This window comes from Cinclus cinclus, chromosome 7, assembly GCF_963662255.1.
Source record: "Cinclus cinclus chromosome 7, bCinCin1.1, whole genome shotgun sequence".
Taxonomy (NCBI): Eukaryota; Metazoa; Chordata; class Aves; order Passeriformes; family Cinclidae; genus Cinclus; species Cinclus cinclus.
Window position 1 is genome coordinate 17,659,328 of NC_085052.1, and position 23,115 is coordinate 17,682,442.

The window sequence follows — 23,115 nt, forward strand, 5'->3', positions numbered from 1 at the left end:
CGGTCATCAGATCTTGTCTCATATTTCTGTCTTTAACAGCATTAAACATCATAAACCTCGAAAGAGAGGCTGCTCTAAAACAGTTTTCCCCACTAATTTCAACACAAATTCCAACAAGGGCTTTGGATAATGAGGACAAAAACTATAGAATTCTTAATGGATGCATCCCTCCCTCACAGAGTGACAGATAAACTTTGCATGCTCTGAATTCGAGCTGAGAAAAAAGAATCAAGAACTTTGCCTGGCTGAGCCTTCACCTCCACCAGCTAAGTTTGCAGGATGTTTTAAATATCCTTTCCATTGCTGTAGCAGCCCAGAATATATTACAAGCATCTCCAGGTGATACTTGTTTTTGAAAATAAACCAAGGGCTTAACTTCAAGAGAGGAGAATATGCCTTATTGTCATTATTTCTTTTATCATGATGAACTTTGAAAATTATACTAAAGGGAAAAATCCACCAAGTGGCACTCATAGCTATGAGCTGTTGGTATAAGGCATATGATCAGCTCCTGCCCTAATACAGGCTGTCACAGGATACTGCTTATTACTGCTTCTTTCCTACCTTCTTCTGCAACAAAGGTGCTTCTTCTGACAATCAGCTGAGAGATAAAAACCTCATCTTCTGAACTTCATTAAGTTTCTATAGCTGAAGAGCCACAGTACTTACCTGTCTCAGGTTTAGACATTTCACTTTGTCCTTGACCAGGGAGAATTCCCAGACACACACAACAGAGCTTGTTCCAGATGTGATTATGGTAGTTGCTGAAGGACACACTGCACAGAGGCACTTTCCCCAGTCTGCCATGCACTCAAACGTAGTCACATTCTGTACAAGAAAGCATTTCTAATTCAAATGCTCATCTGGTGATACCATATATTTACTATTACGAAATGATAGATTCAATGTTCAAAACTGAGCCTCCATATTTTAAATCTAAGAAAGAAAAGCTTATCATAACCAGTCTCTATATGAGCACAGCTGTGAACATATGGACATGCACAGGCTATGGCTGCATGCAGCTGTTCTATCTTCCAGGAGCCAACAGGAATGCTTAACAAAACTCCGTATCTTATGTCTTAGGAGATCTGGGTCCTGATTCCTACACAACTTCAGAAAAGCTCATTCTGCCACCATATTGTAACAGAAGGCAAACATTCCATGTAGATTAAAAAGAAGTCTCAGGTTGTGATGGCCACTGCTAACAGAGTTGCTGCCAGGTCCTGCAACCCTTCCTTATTTGGACTAAAAAGCCAAAAGACAAAATCCACTCAGTGCTCTGTTAGCAGCACCCAAATCAGTCTAAAGCACTGTCAGGTCTATTAGACATTGCTACAGTTACAGCACAAGCATCCTCTGCACATTCTGCATTAGCTCTCCCCCACACAACTGGGACAACACTCTGGTGCCAATGATTCCAGTGGAGTTGGATGGCAGAGCTACAAGACCTCTACCACAGACAGAACAAACCTTTACCTACTTAGAACAAGGATGAAAGTTTCTGATAAACTCATGTCCACTGGCACTGTTGACCCAGAGAAAATTCAGACTGGACATCAAACTACTACTCATACTGACTGTGTAATCACACACACTATGCTCAGCGTCACCCTGAGTTTTGCAGTGACAAACTGAATAATTGATGCCTGCAGCAACAGTGTGAACTGCTAAGCACTGATTTTATTAGACAGGGAGCAGAAATTAAAATATATCTCATGGCTCTTTCATTTCCATTGGCTTTGGGTATGTCTGTGAAAACAAAATGAGTGCCACTTGCACAAATACCCAAGTCAGTATCTTGCTGAATTACATATTATGCTATTCTGGTACCTAAACTAACTCAGAATTCTTTGCATAATGTTGTCTCAAGTACATCCAAAAATCAGGGTATTTATGGTAGAGGAAGAAACTAGATCTGTCAAGTGCCCTAATGAGCAGTGTGATGATATACACCATTTATTTTTAACAGCAAGGAAGTAAGAGTATTAAGTTCATTATTTTGAATGAATGCACTGGGCTATGCTGGAGCCAGAGGGGAATTGACAGATGGTTCTGTCTTAATTCCAGCAGAAATTTCTGCACAATGAAATTTCTAATCAGTAACCAGGAGACCTTGTGATGTCCTTACGACCAATGGACAACACAATCACTGGATGGAAAACTTGAGATAATTTAGAGGTAAACGCCATGGTTTTGAGCAGTGTAAAATCATTTTACACTATCTTGAATATCCAACTTGAGATTCCTCAAAAACCTTTACTGTGAGAAAGTCCTGTACAGTGTCCTCTGAAATCAGCTCTCCAACAGCCTCTGAAATGAGTGCCCAAACCAGTCAAAGACCACAACATGTAATTTATCGAATTCTTAGTTTTCCTTATTTACCTTCTCAGATCCATAGTTGCCAAAGCAGCAGGTGAAGTCCTCAAATCCCCAGCAGAATGTTTTGCTCCAAAGAGGAGGAATCAAAATTTTATTTTTTTCAACAGCCAGAATGCCTTTCTCTGTATGAACAATGTGCCCAATAGCTCCCTTGGGATAGTCTGGCAAGACAGAGAAAATATTTAATTCTGTTTGGTTTAGAGCACTTATGTTAACTTTTCTCCTTGCACAGCTTATGTGGTGAGGCTGGCAAGTCACATCTGGTGAGACTGTCACCACTCTCAGCGCTGTGGTGAGGCCCATAGACAGAAATCCCCTCTGAAACTGAGATTCCACACACAGTAGTGGAAACGCTTCTCTCCAGTGAACCACGTAAATCCATGTGCAGAGGGTGATATCTTATAATAAAAAAAAATCTGTTCCAAACTCTGCAATAGAAGTTTGAAGAAGTTTTCATGGCCCACTCCTAATACAAAGATACAAAAATCACATTTGGCAGAAGGGATCTTGATTGAACCAACTCGTACAAAGCTGCATGACTACTTTTGTGATCTTAAAAATCCAGATTCATCCTATCCAAGAACTGTGTACTTGTTAGCTCAGAAAATGGAACACAGACTCTGCAGCACCTTTTATGGTAACTGGTGAGAGCTTCAGATTTTGCAGGCTGCTCACAAAAGGAGGAAGAATTCCACTTGAGTGAAGGAATAGCCCAGTCTCTCTTCCTGCTGAACTTCTCCCCTGAGCATTCCTAGATGGATGCGGTTTCGTGAAGAGCTAGAACAAAGGAATGTAATTGAAAAATAAATCTCTATTTGCAAGATCATGCAGGAGAAACACCTGCTTAAATCCTTAATGACAGTCTCCAGGACTGCCATACATGACCCTCTTAATTAAAACAAAATCTTATGCATACTACATTTTCACCATACTACAGCCCTCCCTCGGAGAAGGACAGAAACCTAATCTTAGCAATTCCAGAGAAGAAAGAAAAGCACAGGTGAGACTTTGAGCTGAGTTTTAGTTGACTATACCCATTTCCAGACCAGTGATTACTTGTGTGACTGTACTGAAGGAGCAGAACCCAGAGCATCAGCTCTGGGTATGGCACACAACAGGAGCAGCATGGTTAGAAAGTGTGGGTGCATATTGATGTAGTACACAATCTGGAAAAGCCTATAACTCATCTTTCAGCAGGTTTATATCAAAAAATGTTTCTGATTTAAGTTACTATTACTGGTTTCTAGTCAAAATACTGTAAGATCAAGATAGATTATGTTCTCTACTCTCATGATAAAGTGGTACCTGCTTTGGTATCTGCCCAAAGTTGCTGATAAATCCCAGGATAGTGCTCTTAATCAGAGGATCTTTAATGTTGTTGAGGTCCATCTTATCTCCATAGAAGTAAGGGTGGTAGGTGTTAACTGCCTCCACTGCAGCTGAGCCATGCTGCTTGTGGCCAAAAATCAGATCTATCCAGCGATGAAGGTGTGCACTGACATAGTCACTTTCCAGTGCCTGAAACGAAAACAAAATGACTTAATTCACCAGACTGGATCCATCACCAATGCATTACTGCTTTTCAGTCCTTGCTGGAGACAAATGCTCTGCAAGTCAATCATCACACTTTCAGTTCCTCCAGTACCACCATTCTCAGCACATCCTCATAAAACACTGGAAGAGACTGAATTAGACCCCCACAGGAAACAGGACAGGGTGTCACATGTTTCACTTAAGAGAGACCAGAAGCAATATCCTCAGAGACAGCACAGATGGGTTCCACAAAGTAAAATGAAATTGTTCCACAGATCTTGGCACCCACAGTGATCAGCACATGGATTAATAGGACCAGAATGAACAATTACTACTGGAGAAGACTGGAAGAGATGCTATAAGGTAATATATCTGCCTAAATGTGGGCTCCATAGAGAGCTCAATACAATCACAGAGGAAAACTTGTGCTTGGAAGTCCCAGACAGCAAGTTCATAAGCAGGAGACACAAGTTCAAGCTGAACCTATGCCCACCACCAGGTTATTCAGCCTTACCCGTGAGGCTTCACTAAATACGACTGCTCCTGCCATCACCTGCCTCACCAAATTTTTGTGTGTTCCCAAACAGACTTGCCCAATGATTCAAGCAGCAGTGTCAAGCTTTATTAAAAGCACTATCCTTTCTCCAAATCATTTGACTGAGTAATCCCTGATGTTCAGTGAAAGGTCTTCCAAGCAGACCAGCCCACCCAAAGCACAGCAGAAATAAACAAAATAATGGAATCCAGAACAATGGCTCATTTCACAGAGCAGACAGTTGCCCAGTGCAGCTGCTGTAAATGACCCTGCCCACAGCTATAATGATCACAGGCAGTTCACAGAACAAGCACAGTGTACAATCTGTCCCTGAACAGACTCAGAACTCATTCTTATTAATAAAAGCAGTTAGTCCATGAATTATAAACTGTAAATTTTGACTGGCATTCCTGCCAAAGCAAAACAAAGCAACTAACAGAGCTGTAACTGTGCGGCCTCTCTGTATTTCACTGAACACAATGGCAAGCCCAGCTAGGGAGAGAGAACTTGTGCTTTAGGGAGGAAGTAAATACATACATTTAGTGGACTAGATTCTTAACTTATTAAGCATGAGACAGGAAGCTGTTCAGAGTTTTATGTCAAGAACAATTCCTTGTTCTCATATTGTTGAAAGCAATAGTCAAACCTCAGAATAGTGGCAACCTCAATATGTTTTATGCATCAAACACATTGTGAAGCCTCCTAAAAATGACTACAATACCATTCATTAGTACCTCCAGCCTTGTGGATGATTTCAGAAGAGACAGAAACCGTCATGTTTCAGAATTCAAGATCTCTGGCTCTTCACTTCTGGGTTAGACAAAGTCTCCCAGGCAGATTAATTAAGTCTTGCACTTCCCTGTGTAGTACCTAGTATCAGCTATGGTTGAAGAGACAATACTGCACTGACTGTAAGGAAATCTGATCAGGTCTGGCAAATTATTAAGAAGATAAGTCTATGAACATGATCTTTTATTTGCTAAGTCATTCCTATTTGAGATTTAAATTCATTTATCAGCTGTGTCAATGTTATTAAATACTGCAGCCCAGTGGAAGTGGATGTGCAGACAAATGGTAGAGAGCACCCTGTATCCACATTAAATACCCTCTGGGAGCTTTATTTCTGACTAAATCCAGACTGATCATGCAGGCTGAATGCTACCAGCATCTGGAACACACAACTTTTCAGAAGAAAGAGTGCAGATTCAGGAGTGCAGCTTTTCTTTAATTTCATCCAAACAAACCTAGCTCACACAATCTGAGATCATTCTACAGTGACAGCAAATCCATGCTAAGCAGGGATGACTCTTGTTTCATTTCCAAACTGTACCATTACTCTAAAGCACAAGGTAAAAGCAGGTTTCTCCATGGTATCCAAGTGCCTTTGGAGTGTTCACCATTACACAAGCAGTAAGGAGCTCAGTAGTTTACACTCCAAGCAAACCACAGTAGAATAGACAGGATGTCTCCCTATGTCTTTCTTTAAAAGCATCAGTGTAAAGTTGCAGCATCTTTCAGTCATCCATGGCTTTTTGTCTGCAGCACAGCTGGTAAGGAAGGACAATGCTGCCTTCCCCGTATTTGGGAAGCTGGAAAACAGATATTGAGCACCTTGGAAAGACCACAAGACAGAGCAGTGAAAGAAACCAGACAGCCCCAAAACCTCCATGCCTTCCATGGAGCCACTGAGGAATATGAGGGAACTGTTGCATGTTTGACCTGAACAGCCAAAACCAATTTGCAGTAGATAAGAGACAACTCTCATTCACCCTCTTTATTTTAGCAAGGACTGTACTTCCAGCAGCAAGCCTAGAGTGCACACAAAACTTACACGAGGATCTCCTTACTCCTAGTAATTGTATCATTGTGTGGTTATGGGCACTGACAAAAGCTCAGATCTCTCTGCCCTTCCATCACCTTTCAGTGTGAACAGAGCTCTGAGCCTCTAAGTTGTTCTCTACACAACTCCAGAGATATCTGTCTCAGCAACATGGCTTTTAATCTCCATTTCAGTTCTTTGGCAAAAAAAACCCAAAAAAACTTTGGTAGATGACTGCATTTTCAAAATGACTGGAGACAAAATTTTTAGCAGGTTATCCATAAAAAGAGTTATCCATTTCAAATTAGGTAAAGCAGCAAGATAGAAATTTAACTTCCTTTAAATATTTTTTAGCATTATTATTCTGATACAGATTTAATGTAAAGTGTTCAGGCCATAAATTCAAAATGGAAACTAAAGAGAGCCTCTTAATCTTTTACATAAAAAGATGAAGTATCTCACTATATAATCAAGTCACACTGTATAAGCAACAGTCATAAAAAACCCAAAAAACAAACACAGGCAGCATTATTGCACCAAAAAAAAAAAACAAAAACGTAGGCAAGCACAGGCTCAGATCATACCCATGTTCACTCACAGGAGTAATCTGAGTGTGTGTGAATAACACCAGAGTTGAACTGGCTCTCTCTCATACTCAGTCATTCACAAGCCAAAGAGTTTGCAGCATCTGGAAACTTCCAGTACCTAAGGGGAGGCCTATGAGAAAGCCAGAAGGGAACTTTTTACAAGGGATTGTAGTGACAAAGGGGATTGTAGGATTGTAGGATAAAGGGGAATGGCTTTAAACAGAGAGGGCAGATTTACATTAGATATTAGGAAAGGATTGCCCACTGTGAGTATGCTTATAATTTCAAACAGGTTGCCCAGAGAAAATTGTGGATGCCCCATTCCTGAAAATATTCCAGGTCAGCTTGGATGGGGCTTTGAGCAATCTGGTCTAGAGAAAGGCATCCTCGCCCACAGCAGAGGGGTTGGAATTAGGAATTTTAAGGTCCCTTCCAACCCAAACCATTTTTGATTCTATGAAAGTAATGGTAACTTAGTGGGGGACTTGTGATTACTGTTAATGGTTTGGAGAAGAAGAAAAGTATTTACAAAATAAGAGTATGATGCTGTTTTTTTCAAAATAAGTTAGGGTAGTAAGGAGGTCAGAGGATTTAAGCCAGCACTTGGAGAGGTCAGCTGAGGAGAAGCTTATTTGGAGATACCAAAATAGAAAAGATGGTTGAATCCACAGGCTTGGATACAATCACCTACAAAGTGATTATTGAGAAAGTTGAAATTCCAAGGGCAGGACCTGCAGAGCAGAGGTGAGAAGAACTTACTGAGCCAAAACATGGAGAAACATGACAAACCAGGATAATGTAATGCCTTGAAAGTCACGGGCTATTTGTTAAGCCTCACCAGTGGTAGCACATACATTCATCACAGCTGTACCCAGCAACAGTCAGTGTGCACTCACTCATGCAGCCAAAAAAAAGAAAATCTGATGGGGTCACGCAGGAGCATTAGGGAGTCTGAGATACAATGCTGCAAAGTCTGAGTTCAGTGCAACAATCTTCATAGAGAATTGCTCTTGCATTCACATTTTTGTAGCAAATGACATCACGTGGACTTTCTTACTGTTAATAGATAGCACTAATTGCAGTAAGTCTCAGGACCTTAGAGATATTTGCTTTCAAATTGCCAAGGCTGACTCCATTAAGGGCAGAGAATTACATTAGATTTCCCCTATCCCAACCCCCAAAAGTAAGCAAACAAACAAACAAACAAACAAACAAACAACTTTAGTTCTGGCATGACTCAGAGATGGAAATAAGTAATTTAAATAAACACAAAGATAGTTCGAAACAATATGGAACTGTATGCATAGAAATTCCTGTGCATTATATTATGTTCTCTTACACCTGTGGACTGAGATATGCTCATGCCACAAATCTATATATAATCCACATCTGGTCTGTTAAGTTTGCCTTGATTCAAGGTGAATTGTTAGGCAGAGAAACAGACATGCAAAGTTCAGAACCAACACAAAGTTCACAAAGATAGGATGCATTTGGATCCAACATTTTAATTTGTGACTCTGGCCTTCAGAGCTTCTTTTTCCGTAGCATTTTGTCACAAATCTTTATATTCACTGACCTGTCTGTGCAGGAGAATGAATTTATGGGGGTCCCCATCTGCCCAAGGAGGAAGCTGCACATCTCCCAACACTGTTCCATCCTGCATGCAGCCTGCAAGAATTACAAAGGGAGAGTCCAAAACAAGAAACAGACACACTGAAAATAGGAAACAACTTTACTGAAACACTGAAGTAAAAGGAAATTGAGGTGATTTTCAGACATACAGTTTCAGGTTCATCAAATTTAGTGCCACAGAAGACTGAAGAACCGGTGTTCTGGGATTTCTGATCCAGTAATAAAGCAGTGAGAAGATGTTCTAGTAATTGTCATTAATGCAGCAAAAACATGCATGTCCTGAGCACAAACTGCTTTAGTACAGAATGCAAACACAGACAAGACAAATGTGTTTGCACAACTTTCTTTTTATACATAATCCTGTGGGCCTAACTGCCAAATATTCCTACCAAAGCAGTCACAGAGAGGGATTTAGTTCTCAAGTCCTTTGCAACCTGATTCCTTTCAGAAGGTGAGCATATGTTCCTAATTCAGAGCACACTGTTGTGCAACTGGATGAATTTAAATCTAAACTGAGGCCAAGTTTCCCCGCAATTTAGCAACAAACAGATTCATGTTCTTGGCTTTGCCTATTTTAAAATCTTCTTGTATATGTGCTCCATAGATTCTAGTGCCATTTGGGTCCCCCCCACTCAATTCCACTCAGGTCAGTCTCTTTACCCTGATTTTAGCCAGGTTTTGATTCTTGACCTCCTCTCAGGAAGAAACTACCCTAATTCTTTCTTATCTTTTAACAAACTTCAAACAGATTTTTTTCCTTATTCTTATATATAAATATGTAAGTACAAACATCACTGTCTTTTAGCATACCTCATGATACCTTAAATACAATCATAGCTAGATTTCAATGGGTTAAGCTGCCTTTGCTGTCACAAATTCAGGATGATTCTTTAGGTATTTTTCCTCTGCCTTTTTTTGTTAACCAACCAGTGTCTATTAAAGAAAGCAGCTTTGCATTGTAAATGGTGTGCAAGTCCTGTAAAGTGAAGTGAACCAGGGCTGCCATGCCTATTTCTGAACAGTGTTTTTTCTGGATTCGCTCTGAACCTTCATCATGGATGTAGAAAGATCTAGAGACAGTGCACATTTGGAGAGGATTGTGATGCTGCTTGAGGACGGGGTAAATATATCAAGTTCAGGTGTGTTGGACAGAACCTTTGAAGATGAGAGTCAGAACATTTGGAAACTAATCACCTTATGATCTCATGCAGATTAAAAAAAACGACAAACAAAACAAAACCGCCCTTCACCAACACCATTTAACAATTGACACATCTCCAAAAGAAACACATTTTCAATTATTAAACAGATGTGATAATACAGGCCAAACTTTCAAAAGCATTCAACTAGATTGGTTATATAAAACCCCAATTTTGTGTGACAAAACGTGCAATTCTTTTGCCCAGAAATTAACAGGAACTATTTGCTTCTTCCTGGGCTGGAAACTTGATTCTTCTGACATAATTCAGTTTTCAGAAGCTTGTATTCTTGTGTTATTTGAATAAAAATGGATCTCATCCTTAGAAAAACTCACCCACATAGTCCAGAGACCAACTCTCAACATATGATCTGGATCTTTCCTTTTGGTAGGATGCTGGAAGGAACACTTATACCCCTCCTAGAACTTACCAAGTTCAAAGTGATTTGCATTGGTTAGGAACTCTGGCAAGTAAAAGAATTCAGGGGTGAGCTCCCTGACGTCACTCATGTTGTCCCTTGATGCTGATTCCCATGTGCTCTTGACACTGTGAAACATCCGGTCTGCAACATCAAAACTCCCACCCTGTGAAATGGAGACAGAGAAAAAGACTTCAGTGTGAGCACTCTGTTAAAATAAAAGCATCTTAGCCAATTTTACAATGCTCCTTATGGCCCTTATCACATGAATGATAAGGGGATGTCTCAAGATCTGTCCCAGCTCCATATACTGTGGTCTTGTTAGGAGCCATCAGTCCTGATTTTTAGATTTGTATGTTGAGAGGCCATAAAGCTTGGAGTCTTAGCACAGCCTGCAATAACAGAAGCAACAGGAGCCATCATGGGCAGCTTGAGAATATCCCCATGCCCATTTTTAATGCTTCTGAAAGCTATTAATTTATTTCATCCCAGAGTGATTTGCAAGCAATGGACTACTTCACTTGTGACCCAAATAGTTTTGAACAATCTTATGTGCAATTCTCCTGTGAAAAAAATCCTTGGAGAAGGGGAAGTTACCACTGAAGCAACATTAATTAGATCCAGGAAAACAGGAAAGACCCTGTGCACAGGAGTGTGCAGGGACTGGTCATTCTTTATGAGAAGGAAGGACAGCACAAAGAGGAGAGAAAAAAAAGAATTTCTGGGACCTGAGCTGAAATGGTAAGTAATGAAGGAGGTAAAAAATATCGCATCTTGAGAATATTTGAACAAGTTTCGATTAATGAGAATTAAACATTAGACAAAAGTGGCCTTAGTATCCCAGGACATCATTCTGAGCTGAGGCCTCAAGTGGAAATTTTTTAAAAAGTCATTTACTGAATGAAGGATATATGCCTTTTAAATGAAACCATTTTTTCCTACATAATCTCCTAATGGGATTTCAGATTTCATATTTTCAGATGCATTTGTGAAAATCCAGGTTTACCTTTACATGTAGAATACTACATGGAGTATGGAAGAATTTAATGCAACATAAAATTTCTATAATAATGGAAATAACCAAATAAAAATCAGGTTTTGGATTTCATCTAATGAGTTTGTCAGAAATACCAAACTATTTTAGCGGAAAGCTGACTTCTTAACTGTATTAAAGTGACAGAACTGAATTGTTTCTCAAAACCTAGTTCAGGTGCTGGAAGCAGTGCTCCCAGGCTAATATAGATATTTCTCACTGGGGTTAATTAATTTGGATCATATGTCATGGGACATGATTCTACAGCCCACTGCCAGGGCTCAGGAGAGGTTGTCAGAGATAGAATGAGTACCTTTAAATAGTTCTGTAGTACAGTGAACATGTGTGAATGATTGCTCACCCTCAACAATTCAATCCTCAAAGCTGCTTCCCTAGGCAAAAAGAATAAACCATTGGGATTGTATAATGAAGACACTAAAACACAGATGAGGTGCAAGGGTCAATCTGTTGAAGAAGTGAGATGCAGTCAGGTTCTGTCTATGGCTGACCTCTTGGGAAAACAAAACCTTCAGTTAGTTTTTTCTCTGCCTGTAGACGGTTGCATGTGCCAGATGAGGAGGATGTTGTACTTCTGCACAGTAACAATCAGCTGAAGCTTTGACTTGAAATCCATTATTTAAGCAAACGACATTTAAGCACTCATTCTGAGGATGGGATCCTGCTCCCATGGACCAGATGAAGGCCAGCAGCAGTTCCCACATGGGTTTCTGATGCTAACAACCACTGCCCTTTGGCTCCCCCTGAGTACTTGCACGCTTACGTTGCAATGCCTGTAGATCTGCTCTGCTCAGTCTGGCAACTGTAAGCCAAGAAGTAATTTTTGCCATAACTTTTGTTAGGGAGAAAATACCTTCATGGATAAGTTCTCAGAAGACAGTAGTCAATAAGCCCCAGGTGCTGAAGCCCCATTCCTTGCTTGTCATTTGAGATAGACTCACACCAAAACTTAACATATATTCCAGGTGGAAAGACCCCACCTCTCCTTCCCCTAAAGGTAATTCTGGTCAGACTCTTGGTCCAGCCTCATCTCTAAATGACAGCATAGTTCTGCTTTAGCTCCTTGTCCTTCTTCCTTATACCAGTGACAATTGTGAAGCCTTCCCACACCCATTTAAGGGACAGAGTGAAAAAGTGGCTAATCACATGAGCAAGCCTATCTGGAGTTAATCTGATACACAAGGTCATCCTGCTCTTGATCATTATTAGGCAGGGACCCTTGGAGTCAAATTCAAATTGAAATTAAAACAGAGTAGAAGGAGGACTATAAATAAATCAACAGCTAACAAGTATCTCATTGAAGCATATTAAAGGGCTTTGTATATTTAATCTGCACACAGTGTGCTGTGTCTGGTGGTGATTGATGCTTTTTCATCTTTTTTTGCAGCTTTTATGAGAGCTGGTGGTAATCTCCTGAGAAACAATATGATTTGTAATAAAAAGATTACCTGTATTAAATAAAAATAATATATACATAGGAAATGCTGTTAGCGCGACAAATCTGGTTAAAGATATTACCACTACGAAAAAATGTGATTTTTTCCCTGGCTGTCTAATTCATTTTAGGGAAAAGTAATATCTTTAAAACTTAAGCCTGTATTATTTATAAAGGAAGCAATAACTGATTTTCCCATTTCCTATATTAATAAATTTATTTGCATATATTTATATCAGAATTAATGAGTTTTCTCTCTCTATGAATGCAAAAACTGCACTGAAAGGGAAAAAGAGAATCCGGAATTGCTTTATGCTTTTAGATTGCAAGACAACGAACTCTTATGACTTTTCTACAGCTAGACACAGTAGTTCTCTGTTTTCTTTCCTTTCAGTAGAGGCCTTACTGTCACCAAAATACTGGAAAAATATGCTTTTTAAAACTACAGTCCAGCAGGGTATATGCAAAGCAAGTAGGCAAAATGATCTCTAGAGAGAAGTCGGAACTTCCCAAATTTGTAAGACTAAGCATCACCTTGGTGGTGCTCTAGACCCAAATACCTCAGTGTATCTTAGAGTTGCTTATGAAGGTGGAAAGACTTACAGCATGCCCAGAGATGCTGAGAAGTTGTTACCTGCTGGTAGTGCTCAAATGACTGCTCGAGAGTCAGTAACATCATGAAGATAAAGACCCTGCTCTCTGTAAGTATTTTTGAGAGGGAAATGTAAGGGAAAAGTCAACCTGATGGCTGAAATGCAAGAGTGGGATAAGAATAAAAGGGCATAAAAAAGCTGAGTTGACCAAAAGCAAATCTCAATATTGAGGGCAAGAAGACCCCAACAAAGACACTAACCATGGAAACCTTTACTGCTCTTTTGTGAAGCTGAGACCAATTCTTGAAAAGAATCCCAGGAGATACTTGAGCAAGGTAAAGTGGAAGGTACCAACCAATACCTGTTTGATAAGACAATTTTCCCTCCATTCCAGTTCAATAGGCACAGCACATACAAACTTTTATTCAGAGTCAGATTTCACTTTAAAAAAGTGAAATAAGGTTTCTCCTGTACAGTCCCAAAGGTACTTTGTAATGTCCCTTTGGTACATTACCAAAGGCAATGCTTCCTCACTCCCAACTTCTGTGGTCCAGTGCAAATCAACTGTTTGACTTGAGAGACAAGATGTTATGCCAACATCAGTTTTTCACAGACTGCACCCAAGTTGTTGCATGCCCTTGTCATGTATTCAGACTGTCCATTTGCAGATATAAATGTAGTTTTTTTCACTTTTTAAGATGCTGAGAAGCTTTCATAGCTCCCAAAGGCAGCATCACCCTTCCAAGAGCTTAAGTGCGGGAATTCTCTTTCTGCAACCTGACATTGACTTGGTCATACACTTCTCAGATCTGCTGTTTTCCTAGCAGCATCTCACAGTTAGCAATTCCTAAGCTACCATAGGACCAGCCACCTGGGGTACATGTCAACAATGAGCTCAGCTGAATATGCACCAACATAAAAGCAAAAGAGTAAGAACAGAAGGAGTTCAACAGTTTCTTTTAGTGAATCCACACCCAGAAAAATGTTTGCTGTTTCAGATCTCACTATCCTTTGAAGATAACTATCCTCACAAAACTGCTGGTTACCTGCTACTCACACAAACACAGCCACAAAGCATTCACTCAGACTGTGAACTCATTATGCATGAAAAGTGTGCCGGGAGATCCAGCAGCCTTTGTTGTTTACAACAAGAAATAACTGCTCCACAGTCATTCATGACTGCAGCTAACATATGGCTCACAGAGTGTGATGGCAACCATTGCCTCAGGTGGTTCACTAACCCATCAGCTACTGCTGGTAACAGCTGATACCATAGGGCTTATTACTTAATTAACACAGCACTTTATTTGTATTACTTCACTGAAAAAAACCCAAACCAAAACAGCAAAGTGCTTGGAAAGCTGCAGGAGACATGGACATCCCTCACTATGCACTACAGCAGTTTCCAACAGTGAAATATTCTGGCCAAGATATTTTCCTGCATTTCTGCACAGGGATAGGTAGATTTCAGCAAGCTACTCCTTAAAAAATACACCTTGTAGGATCAGTACTCCTGGCAGACCTTATTATAACACAACATATTAGAGAAAAGAACAAAACATAACAACCCTCTGCTACAGCCCAAGTGTATTTGATTGAGCATTAGTAACTGCCTGCTGAAAAGGGCAATCAGGAAATTTAGTGCCCCTGTATGTTGTGCAGATGGGAAAGGTACACACAACATTCAATTTCCATAAATTTAATTCCATGGTGAGAGCCATTTTGGCACTGTATAAACAGTAACAAACTCAGAACAATAATACACAAAATAATCCTTCTGAAGCATTGGATGTAATCTCATCCCACTTCTTTAGAAAGTTGAACCCATGATCATTTCACACCTACCAGAACCTATATGTCCTCACCTGGCCCTGGAATGCTCTTTATGCAGCCACAGCGAGCTCCAGGTACTTGCCAGTAGCCACATGACTGTACTTGGGCTTAGAAGACCTGCCTTATTATGGAATATTGTACCAAGTCTCATCTGCCCCAAAGTCAGAAGCTTATTTGTTTACATGCCTCAGCTCTCACAAAGCTAAAGAATCCTTCTCCCTCTCATCAGTCATGGTCCCCTTAAGATGTTTTCACTGAAGTCAACATTCATATTATAAATGTTGCCCCAAATAAGCCCCAAATCCACATACAGAGTACATCAAATGTCAGAAGAACTAATCCCCCTTCATCACACAGCTGCAGTAATGCACCACATGGCTCATAACAAGGTGTAGGAGGGAAGTTATCCTGCCCCCTTACCTGCAGAGAACAGAAGGTCTGGGTGAATGGCTCCATTCGGACCAGGTAAGATGCCACTATGATTGCTGATGAGTAGTGAGTACAGTAATGGCACTGAGCTGACAGGTCTCCTGGAAATGGCACACAGATCAGATTCCAGTACAAAATCCCACCATTTCAAGCCCATAGCATCCAATTACCACAATACAATTAAATAGGGAACAGGTATTTTGAGCAGAAAATATGAAGACCTGTGAGCTACAGCACACCTTGCAACGAATATGTGCATTGAATGTGAACAGTCACTACTGTACTATGTTCATTTTTGCCTTCCACATTTCATTTTCTGAAGAATAAGGCTTTTAACTTTCCAGACCATTCCTTTCTCTAGTAGTGCCAAAGAAGGTCTTGATCTCCAGAGGTCAACAACTTTAATATTCTGTTTCCTTTTCTTAAGGTAGTTGTCAGTTAACCTGTGTGCACCAGTGTTCTACATGTAGCTTAGCTTACAAATAAGACCAATGTGTGCAGCTTTGCTAACAGCACAGTCTTTTCCAGGGAACATTGCTTTTTGCTGTAGCTTTTTTTCCTGTCCAAGAGAACAGAATAAAGCAGTACAAGGCACATAAGGCAGTACTCGGAGGGAGACATTTCTCCTTGAATTGTTAGTCAGTTTGTATACAGTAGTGAGAGAGACTCTCCTTGGCATGGTGTGTCTTAGCCACAGCTCTGCGAAGTTTTTGGGTATTCTGAGGGGATTCAAGCCTCTGTTGTCTATTACCTCCTAAAACTCTCACCTTCACTTTTTTCCACTTCTTTGAAGCGCTGGATGAACTTGTGTTTCCTCTCCACAGTCTGTGCTCCCATGGGCTTTGACAGGTCTCGAAATGTATGAGGATCAGTGAGGTTTAGAGTCTGAAAAGAAACCCAGCAGAGATGGAGATTTTAAGATCTTAGACATCATAACTATCCCAGCGACACTGGGAAGTAGCAAGGCTGCGTTGGAAGTTTCACTCATACAAGAAGGGTCACAGGTTTATCCTCCTCTGGAACTTCACAAATAAAGGACCTGGCAGGTTGCAAATTGCTCTCAAGGCTTTTCTGTCCAAAACTCTTTCTCTGTGTTCACAGAAACCTATCCATATCTATCCGCTGAGCTGATGCAGTATGTCCTTAACTAGGCACGTATTAAACAGATGTTCATCCACAGAATATGATCCTCAGCATGCTGACTTGAAGATAAAGCTAATCTATATGGAATCAGTACAGTTCAAACTAACTACTTCAAATTTTAAATCCTTGGTCTAGACCCCACTGCTTCGATGGCATCATTCACCATTCCTTTGTGCAGCTGCTACCAGAGAAAGTACAGAATTCTGCAGCCAGCACTGACCTCAGAGTGATAGTCAGCGAGGACCCATGGAAACACAGGATACTGCATGTAATCATTGTAGCTGCGGCCAGCCAGAGTGTTCAGGTACATGAGGTAATCAAAGTTGCTGATCTCCCTCTTCTGCAGGGAAAGGAAACAAGCATTAAAATCTCCAGACTCTGCCCCTAAAAAAACATGCAAAGGCACCCTCACAGGCCTGTGGTTCCCAGGTCCACCAGGACAAGAATTATATAAGTAGTGAAATCAATCATCCTTTGCCATTCAGATCAACACAACATCTTGTACAACAATCTGTTCAACAGAACCTGTATTCATTCAGTCTCTTCTTCAAACAGGCCAACTGCATTTGTCTATAATCAAGTAGTGCTTTTACGCTGTATTTGCAAAACAGAGCACTTTTTCTTGATTTAAAAGAGCCAAATGCATGCAGCCTGGATATTGGAAAGCCTTGGACAGCTGCCTATACAGAAAAGGCTGCACAAAGTGCTACATATAAGCAAGAAATTATGGATTTCTTAATTTGTCTTGAGTCACCAAGACCATGGCTACAGAAAAGTAAACATGTCTCCCAGCTCAGCAAAACATCTGTGCATTGATTGAGATGTATAGACGATCTGTGAACAGGCATTCAACTAGGTGGCTCTTTTTGGTCTCAATTTAAAAATGTGCACAAAATCACATTTAATCCACCAGACAGTAGTGCCATATGTTTCATAGCAGGAGGAGCGAAAACTCTGCAAAAACCAGATGTAAATACTGTGCTCCTCTTGCCAACAAGCTCACCTCCAGCAGTGAGAGAGCAGCTTAGGCTTTGATACACACACACACACACACACACACACACACAAATATCTACGTGCAGACATATCTGTGTGGTGAAATTTTTTGCTTAATCATGTGCAGTCAAGATTTAGCTTACCTGCCACTTCTGGAGCATCGTCTTTTCCCCTCCTGAGTGTTTCCTGTATGGAACAAACATTTGATTTAAACAACCTATTTCAGAACAATAAGAGAAAGTCAACACATTAACATCGGTGCCCCTGCTATCATTACACAGAAATGAGAGAACACCAACACTAGAAGGCTGAAGTTTCATCATTGACTAAACAATTCCAAAATCAGTGTCATTGATTAGGTTAGTGCTGTTCTGAGTTAAGCCACGCTACTCAGTCTGTACTCCCAGTCTCATGTCATTGTAGAGCTAATTACAGGTACCATCAAGCTTGCCTGATTCTATTCTGAAGCAGAATATTATAAGAATAACTTATGCTCAAAAGCTCATGCTTTTCTGAAGCATTCAGAAAATGCTGGCTTAAAAACAGAGGTCTCTCATTCTCCGTATCAAAGACTGCTGTTGCACAAGCACTTTGAAACTAACATAGCTCTTATAGAGTGGATTGTAATTTTAATATTTTTAAAGTAATAAATACATATTTTCCACATTTTTTGTTCTCAAAATGCAACTTGTTATTAAAACTTTAATTAAAAAAACCCTGATCAACTAAAACTAGGGGAATTCACTTGAAAATATGCAAGAGTCAAAGGTTCTGAGGAAACAAAAGTTGTATTGCAACTGCACTGAACCAGAACACATGTCAGTATTTGAAGACCATGGATTTGCTCTTGTTAATATCTAGAGACCAAACTGAGACAAGTGACAACTGGATTATCATGGTTTAACCCAGCAGGTCAATGGGCCCAACACAATCACTTATGCACTCTCCTTGCATAGGGATGAAGGAATTGCAGGAGAAGAAGTGAGAAAACCTTGTGGGTTAAGATAGTTTAACAGATAAAGCAATAGGATGTGCACACAAGCAAAACGAAACAGGGAATTCACTCACTACTTCTTCCCGTTGGCAGGCCAGTATTGAGCCATCTCCATGGCTCCATCACAGGTAACCATGGCTTACGAACACAAACATCATCGCTCGGAATGTCCCTGCCTCTTGCTGCCCCAGGTTTATACTCTGAGTATGGTATGGTGTGCTGTGGAACACGCCTTTGGCCAGGGGAGGTCAGCTGTCCCGGCTGTGTTTCCTCCCAACTTTTTATGCACAGCAAGCCTCCTCATGGTCCTGGTGGGACAATTTGCAGGACGGAAAAGGCCTTGAGCCTGTGTAAGCACTGCTCAGCAATAACTAAAACATCCCTGAATTATCAACACTGCTTCCAGCACAAATCCAAACACAATTTTCTTCTACAATGATGAAAATTTACTACAAAACCAGTACACAGACTGAAGAAACTTTTCATCTGCCAAAGTAAACAGGCTTATAGGCGTGATACAATGCTGCTGGTAAGAGAGGCTCTTTCCTTTAAGAGCCAAACAAATCCTAAGGTGCCAGCTCAGAGTCAGAACATTTCACTTCATGAAGTGTGAGGAAATCAGTTCAGCATAGATTATAAAACTACTGCAGGAAAAACTAGCTGCTATTTTCACTCCTGTGCTCTTTATAGGATCACACTAGAAATCCACAAAGCAAGGCTTAAAGTAGCTTCAAAGATCTAAATAAAACAGAAGAATGGTCTATGATCATTGCCATTTTATTGCATTTACAGTAGTAAATTCTTGTCAACCACCTCTCACGAACAATTTTTTTACTGCCTATTCAATCCTGGGCCAGTTAATAGTATACATAAAGGAAAAACACTGCAGTTTCCACATTATTTTATTCCTTAATGTGGTGGTTTGTAAAGGTTGTTTGAAATACAAAACCACTACACTTGCTTAGGACTCCCTTCAGAGAAAAGTGTATCTGGGAGAAGGATTTTGAATGCACAAACATGAAAGCCGGGATGAATTCTAGCACATGGTCTACAGTTTCTAAGCTTTGCTTAGGTCTCCTGCTAAGCACATGAAATCTAATAATACTAGGCTATGTTTCTGGAAACCAGTAAACACAAAGGTATAGAGTTCACATCCAGCACAGAAAAATATAATCTTCACTTTTTGTGCAAAAAAAGAATAGATTATACAGTCTAAACAGTGTAAATCAGAAGAAATTCTATTGACTAGAGTAGTTGTGTTGCACCCCCAGTTTGAGCAACACATGACTCACAAATGTGGGAACTCCAAAGTACAAAAGAGGTATGATGAACACTTACCCTTTAAAATTAAGTCCTCTCACACTCTATGTACATTTCACAGAGCTTTTCCCCAGTGGCCTTTGTAAGGCCTCCAAGACACATTTGGAACTCAGGGAAGGTATCTTAAAGGGATGTAACAGGATCAGGATTCCTGGCATCATTTGAAGTGTGGTTGGATTAGGCTGTTTGTTACAGGGCGATCAAGTTAGGTTCTTCCCTTTCCACAGGGGCATACTAAAACCATCCAGGTTTATTTTGGATTTCTGGCTGAATTAGAAGACAGGGGAGAGCATTATAAAATGCTTTGCACACGACTAAACTGGGCCAGTCTTGTGAGGATATTATGCAAATATACATATGTTGATTTGTGAGTGCCATGACTCCCTAGTGAAGCACTTGCTCTGCTTCTCATAAGCCCTAAACAGCAAATAAGATCATACAAGGGTCAAAATAATTCTCTCTGCTGACTTTGGGAGCCACTACATAACTCAAAGACATTGACAAGTTCACAATGTCATGAAAATAAGCAAGGCTAAATGTAGTCTCTCCCCTGTAAAAGCCATCCTTCTGGGTCTCAGAGGATTCTCCTTCTAATTCCCCAGAAATCTGAAATTCTCCATTCTCCTCTGTTGACTCAGGGTCTCGAAACAAGAATTGCATTACAAGCAGCTCAAGCCTGTTCCTACCTTCTCCATGATAATTAACTAGCATTTTTCCAGCCAACACCTCTCTAGACAGCATAGCAAAAGCTCAGTGTAGATGAAGGTCAGCTACCCAAATGCAGTAAGTGTGTTTATAAATAAATAAATAAATAATCAAAGGCTGGTTTGTAAAAGAAACTGAAGTGCTTTATAAATATAAATAACTAAAGTTCCAGAGGGAGTGAAATTATATTAACTCAAGAGAAGTACCTACAGAGAAGTACCTATGTCTTAATTTGTAAGGTATTTGTAGGGCATTAGCCATGGTAGAATGTAAACACAATGTGTACTAATGATGATCCACCTTTGGCTACTCTATCCATAAGTGATTTATTAATCCCTCTTCCATTAACATCAGACTATGATCTCACCCTTGTGATAGCCAGTGTGCTATTTGCTAGAGACAGGTGGACCTCAACCCATTTGGAGATTCATTGCAGATGAGATAATCTCAAAGGATAAGATTTTGCCCTCACTAAAATTAATACTAAAATTTCAATAAACTTAATAGATTCTTAGATTTCACAAAACTGCTTTATTTTTTTTTTTCATTCCATCTTCCAGACTACAGTCTAAAAAATTGTGTCAAGGCTCTCCTTAACCAACTGTTCTTTAAGAATCTTTGCAATTACCAAAGATATTATATGGAAAATCTCCTTTTTGGTAAGCCACTACTTAGATCCAAGTCATACTATTAACAGAAGAAAGAAGACTTCAAAAGAAATAGCAGCTTTCCCTTGTGAAACAGTCAAGCCTCTCTCAAACTTAGAGAAGTGTTAGGTTAGATTACTTTATTCTAAAGGTACAGTATGAGTGCATCAGTCCACCTTGTCTGACTGTATCAGTCTACCTTCCAGTCATGCTTAATATGTGCTAAAGATAAAAAATAAACACCATATTCAAGTAAGGCTCCTTGAAGCAGGGTGTCTTGAAGGGGCTATGCGGGGAGAAAAGAATCTCCCTCATTTATGGAACACTGCTTGCACCATGTGCATTCACAATGCTTAAACCAAAGGGATAATCTTTCCTCTGTGGAGATGCTGCACTCAGGCATACTTCAGGTCATGAAGAAACACATCAACTAAACCCAGTTTATTTGTTTAGGTGAGCAGAATGCAATCTCCAACCCTGGAATTAGACAAGTACATTAACATCAGCAACTTCTTTATGCCAATAATATCTTGGACCTATTATCAGCAAGAGAGGCCTCAATGTTGCATCTCCTGTGAATATCACCTTAAGAAACCACTCAGTTTCTTCTCTTCCACAGTAGGATTACTTTCAGATATTATTTTGTAATTACTGTGATCAGTTACTAAAAGCTTGAGCTTGGCTACCTCAGTCATAGATACAGATTTCAATAAATTCACATGCTCCAGAGGGAAATCATTATACCAAGTGCACTTTTGAAGGTTCACTGATAGATATTGCAGATAGATGTGACAGATAGAAAGATATGCACAGATAGATAAATCGCAGCTCATATACCCTCTGCTGCACTATTGAATGAGCCTTCCCTCCTGTGTCCACATCTATCCCGTTTGGCATGTGCTAAGGATGGGATCACAAACGTTGTGAGTTTTAACACACACAGACAAGTATGTCTCACTCTGCTGCAGCCAAGTAAAATGAAATAGTCAAGTGACTAAAATGGACAGTTAAGGCAATGTTAGAATCAGACTAACAGCATCTAACGAGCTCCACATGCTTTTTCTTTTGTCATAATTTTATATACAACATTTCCAGGCACTGCATGACATTCAGTTCTTTTCCTTCCAGCTTGATGTTGCATTCTGGAACCAACAGTTATGCTAATGATCTCCAAGGGTGTAGCACTCCTGTTGCTTAGTAACATAAATTCCATAAGCTGGAAGGAGCACTGAAGAGCAGGACCCTGGAGTTGGGGAAGACCTTTCACCACTCCTCACTGGCACACTCACACAATCTTCTTGAAGAGCTGCCGTTTTCCATCAAGAAAGTACAATTCAGAATTCATGAGACTGTGGAAAGTAAACTGTCCTGTGTTTCGTGCTTATGGGTTTATTTACAGACTGAAAGACTAATTCATTATTCCAAGACGAGCAGACAGAGGACAACTGCACAGCAACAGACTATGAATGCTCAGTCCACACTACTGAGAAAACCTGAACAGCTTGTGACATCTGCACCTCGCCCGCTCAGCCTTTGGAGCTACTTAGCTGGTAAGATCAGATGCAGGGGGGCAGCCTGGCAGAATTAAGATCAAACTGGTTGGTTTTGCAAGTGACTTTGTACTGTGTACAGTGGCCCTGAAGTCATCTGGAGAAGTAAGAATACTAAGAAAGGAAACTTTTCTCAAACTATGAACTCATGGTGGAATTTAGTCTAAACCTGCCTGTTAGCAAGAGACTGCATTTAAGGCAGTCAATGAATTAATCTCTTCCACAACAGATCACATCCAACAACAACAAATGGTAACAGGCTTCTAAGCAGGGAAGTGGAAGTGCTTGTCTTTATGCAGAATCTTTTGCTGTACGAA

General features: G+C 40.2%; 1 protein-coding gene across 1 annotated transcript in view; it reads right to left on the bottom strand.

The window, feature by feature from the left end:
* The window catches only part of WDFY4 (WDFY family member 4), a 117,306-nt gene that overhangs the window by 10,074 nt on the left and 84,117 nt on the right, over window positions 1-23,115 (bottom strand). Inside the window, exons 47-56 of the mRNA XM_062496929.1 lie at window positions 17,726-17,768; window positions 16,807-16,926; window positions 16,211-16,328; window positions 15,435-15,544; window positions 10,115-10,268; window positions 8,430-8,521; window positions 3,685-3,897; window positions 3,009-3,156; window positions 2,383-2,540; window positions 670-828 (exon numbers count right to left, since the gene is read on the bottom strand). Of these exons, the coding sequence (XP_062352913.1) occupies window positions 670-828; window positions 2,383-2,540; window positions 3,009-3,156; window positions 3,685-3,897; window positions 8,430-8,521; window positions 10,115-10,268; window positions 15,435-15,544; window positions 16,211-16,328; window positions 16,807-16,926; window positions 17,726-17,768 (1,315 nt within the window). The remainder of the gene's footprint in view (window positions 1-669; window positions 829-2,382; window positions 2,541-3,008; window positions 3,157-3,684; window positions 3,898-8,429; window positions 8,522-10,114; window positions 10,269-15,434; window positions 15,545-16,210; window positions 16,329-16,806; window positions 16,927-17,725; window positions 17,769-23,115) is intronic.